This window comes from Cyprinodon variegatus, unplaced genomic scaffold, assembly GCF_000732505.1.
Source record: "Cyprinodon variegatus isolate N-32 unplaced genomic scaffold, C_variegatus-1.0 Scaffold852, whole genome shotgun sequence".
In the NCBI taxonomy this organism is placed as follows: domain Eukaryota; kingdom Metazoa; phylum Chordata; class Actinopteri; order Cyprinodontiformes; family Cyprinodontidae; genus Cyprinodon; species Cyprinodon variegatus.
Genome location: NW_015151305.1, coordinates 309,641 through 313,103, shown reverse-complemented (window position 1 = coordinate 313,103; position 3,463 = coordinate 309,641). Strand labels below are relative to the sequence as shown.

The following is a 3,463-nucleotide window of genomic DNA, read 5'->3' as shown; positions in this document are numbered from 1 at the left end:
TCCATGGCCTGGAAACTCCCCTGATCTTAATCCCATTGAAAACTCGTGGTCAATCATCAAGAGGCGGGTGGACAAACGAAAAACTTAGGAATTCTGACAAAATGCTAGAATTGATTGTGCAAGAATGGACTGCTATCAGTCAGGATGTGTCCAGAAGTTGATTCAGAGCATGAAGAAGAGGGGTCAACCCTGCAAATATTGACTTGCTGCATTAACTCATTTTGTCATTAAAAGCTTTTGTTACTCATAATATGACAGCAATTGTATTTCTGTATGCGATGACAACATCTGACATACACACATGAAAACCAGAGGGCAGCAGATCATGTGAAAATATTTTATTTGTGTCATTCTCAATACTTTTGACCATGACTGTATGGTTTCTATTTTAAACATAAAATGGATGTGAGAAACAACCAACATTTGATGTGGGACTCTCCAAAGCCTTTAAACTTTTCTGCTTTTAGCACCACATCATGGACTCCATCTACAAAGAGAAAGATTTCTTGTTCTTGTTTGTTTCCTGTGTTTCAGTACAAAGATAAATTTCAGAGTCTAGTGATCAACTTCTTCCATCTACTGTATTTATGTTACAGATGTGCAAAATGCCTGCAAACATTCAGCTCCATACATGCGGTTGTAATTCGCCCATCTCATTTGCACCTCTTTCCCCCATGCTCAGAGTAATAATGAGACTGAAAGAGGCCAGAACAACAGGAGTAAAAACAGGCCTAGAAGGAAACCCAGAGCAAAATCAGCTACTGCTCACATGCACAGCTGACAGAACGGTGATACAACCACAGATGGAACAGGCGCACATGTTTTCACACAAACACGAGTACTCTGTGTTCTGATGAGACACATGGCTGCTGCATCCCTATTGATCTGTGACCATAGAAACCAGCTGGCCGTTGCCATGGACTATAGTGATGGTTGGACGTCAGATTCTTGTTTTTCTTTTCATTCATCCCGATATGAAGCTGATATGAACGCTTAACGTTTTGTTCTTTTCAGTAAAACAAAGGAAGCTTAAATCTTGTAATCCTTTCTTTTTCTCTTTATCTGTCTGATCTTTAACGTCCAGCCACATCCTCGTCCTGTCCGTTCTGAAACAGAGTCAGGGAGAGGACGGAAAAACAGCCTTCCTGCAAAGATGACCTAAACCGGATCAGTTGAGGCGCAGTCTCTGTGAAAGTGTGACAGCTGGTGGGAGAGAATACGTGAAAGAAAGATGGAGAGGGAGGAAGATGAGGGGAGGAGATGATGCTTAATCTGACAAACACATGAGAATAAGGGCGGGGGGCAGGGGTCATCCCAGGTCATGTGTGTTTAACTCGCCTTCTTTTTTGTTCTGTGAAGAAATGCATCATGTATGTCACCAACGGGTCAAAAGTTAATCTTCCATAAGCAGAACACCAGATAAACAGAAAAGCAAGAGCTGGAAGCATTTTCTTCTTCACGATGCTGTCCATAGGGGGTGCTACCAAGGAATATTTAATTCCCTATCAGACCACTATCTCCACTGTATCCTCGCTCTCAGAGATTCAGGGCTTTCCTTTCGGTTCTCTTGTTGGTTTTCTCTCATATGATGTGGAAATGTGTTAATTACTCCCCTGTACTGACTTTGGGGACACCTTCACACTAGATTTAGACCTCAGCATGCCTGTTACTATTTCAGCATGAGCAACTGCCAGATGCATCCTGTGGTAGCAGCTGTGCCTCCAAAATTTCGTATTTGGCGTGTCAATAGGCTAGAGCGTACATAATGCAAACACACATTCTTTAAAACACACCTTAACAACTTTAATGCTCGTTTTGAGAGAGGGAGCACTACAGCTGCAACCAAGGCAGCCATTACCCCAGACCAGCAGCCACTGACTCTCATCTCAGGATTAAAGCCCACAATGTAAGGGTCAGAACATAAGGACCCAGTTTTCAAGGGGGAGAAACAGTTAGGTTTAACAAATGTTTATTTAAGATGGAACTATAGAGAACAGCGACGGCATCTAAGGCATGAACCTCTGCTCTTAAAAATCAGTCGGTGCCCAGAGGATGAGGTCGGTTCCAGCCATTTGGTTGCCAACAAGACGTGGCAACAGCAGGCACTTTTTTGCTGCACAAAGCGCGTACAGTGTGAATGTAGCATGAAGTTTCAGAGTGCAACTCCATTATGCACTGCCCAAGATCCATCAATGACCTTCTTTGTTCTTAGTTTTCCAATGTTGTAGCATCATCTTTACTTAGAGAGTTAATTAAACATGATTTATTACTGTTAGTTTATCATTTTATGTTGGAAAAAATTTGATATTTCATCATCATCATCATCAGCTCTGCTTCTGTCTCCTTGAACCCCAGTCGGCCTCAGCAGATCGCTCACACTGAGCCTGGCTCTGGTTTCAGGTTTCTTCCTGTTAAAAGGGAGTTTTTCCTCTCCACTGTCGCTACAAGCATGCTTAGTGTGAGGGATTGCATTTGAGTCAATGAGTCAATGCAATCAACTGGTTTTCCTTAGAGAGAAAACTTTGAATCAATTTGACTGGATGATCTGGTTGAACTGTAAAGTGTCTTGAGATGACTTGTGTTGTGAATTGGCTCTATATAAATAAACTGAATTGAAATTGAATTGAATTGATATTTTTGACATTTTTATAGCAATGTTTTAGCAAAACTATCTTCTTTAATTATCTTAGCCGCTTAGTTCTTTTAAGGGATTGTAAGTGAAAGGCTACATGTTGTGTCTCGCTTTCTATTAAATGCAGCATATTCAGGTCAGCATTAACTGATCTGTGGCACTGATATGATTCTGCTGGAATTTTTGGCAGATTCTCGAGCTGACCGGGCTGACAGACGGAAGCTCTTCAGACATTACACTGTGGGCTCATACGACAGCTTTGATGCATCCAGGTGAGTCTCACAAACACGCCTGTCCTCCTGCATGTCAAAATTCTATCATCGTGTAGATCACCACCTGTTGATTGTTGTCTCATCTCCTGCTGGCCTAATCAGGTTTCCTCTTCCTCCTGCTCCTCAGAAAAAGGAAAATTTGTTGCAAATGTGAGATTTTAACCAAGTTGTTTTGGCTTCTGTGAGTGAAGAGTTTTATCTAATCATGCCTGACGTTGAATCCCGCGGTTCCTTCTCATGAGGTGTTGTGCGGAGGTCTTTTCTCCGCTGCTGTCAGATCCACTTTAACAGAAGTTTCAGGAGGAATGAAAATCAATGCATTCTTGTCTGGTTCAGAAAGCGACTTGAATCCAGGGACTATTTTTTTCTGTTCAAAAGAAGCAGTTAATCTGATGATGAATCTCTTCCATTTGCTTGTGCAAACAAGTGAAAACCTGGTCACGTGTGCCAAGCTGATCTTCGAGGCAAAGAGATCAGGCAAAGGTAAAGAGTTTTTAACCTGACTCCGCCAGATGGATTTGCTCCGCATATCCATCTGGAAACCTTCCGTAGAAGTAAT

At 42.0% G+C, this 3,463-nt stretch overlaps 1 protein-coding gene across 1 annotated transcript in view; it reads left to right on the top strand.

The window, feature by feature from the left end:
* The window catches only part of shank2 (SH3 and multiple ankyrin repeat domains 2), a 127,142-nt gene that overhangs the window by 36,111 nt on the left and 87,568 nt on the right, over positions 1 to 3,463 (top strand). The window contains exon 5 of the mRNA XM_015397324.1: positions 2,823 to 2,904. Within this exon, the coding sequence (XP_015252810.1) occupies positions 2,823 to 2,904 (82 nt within the window). The remainder of the gene's footprint in view (positions 1 to 2,822; positions 2,905 to 3,463) is intronic.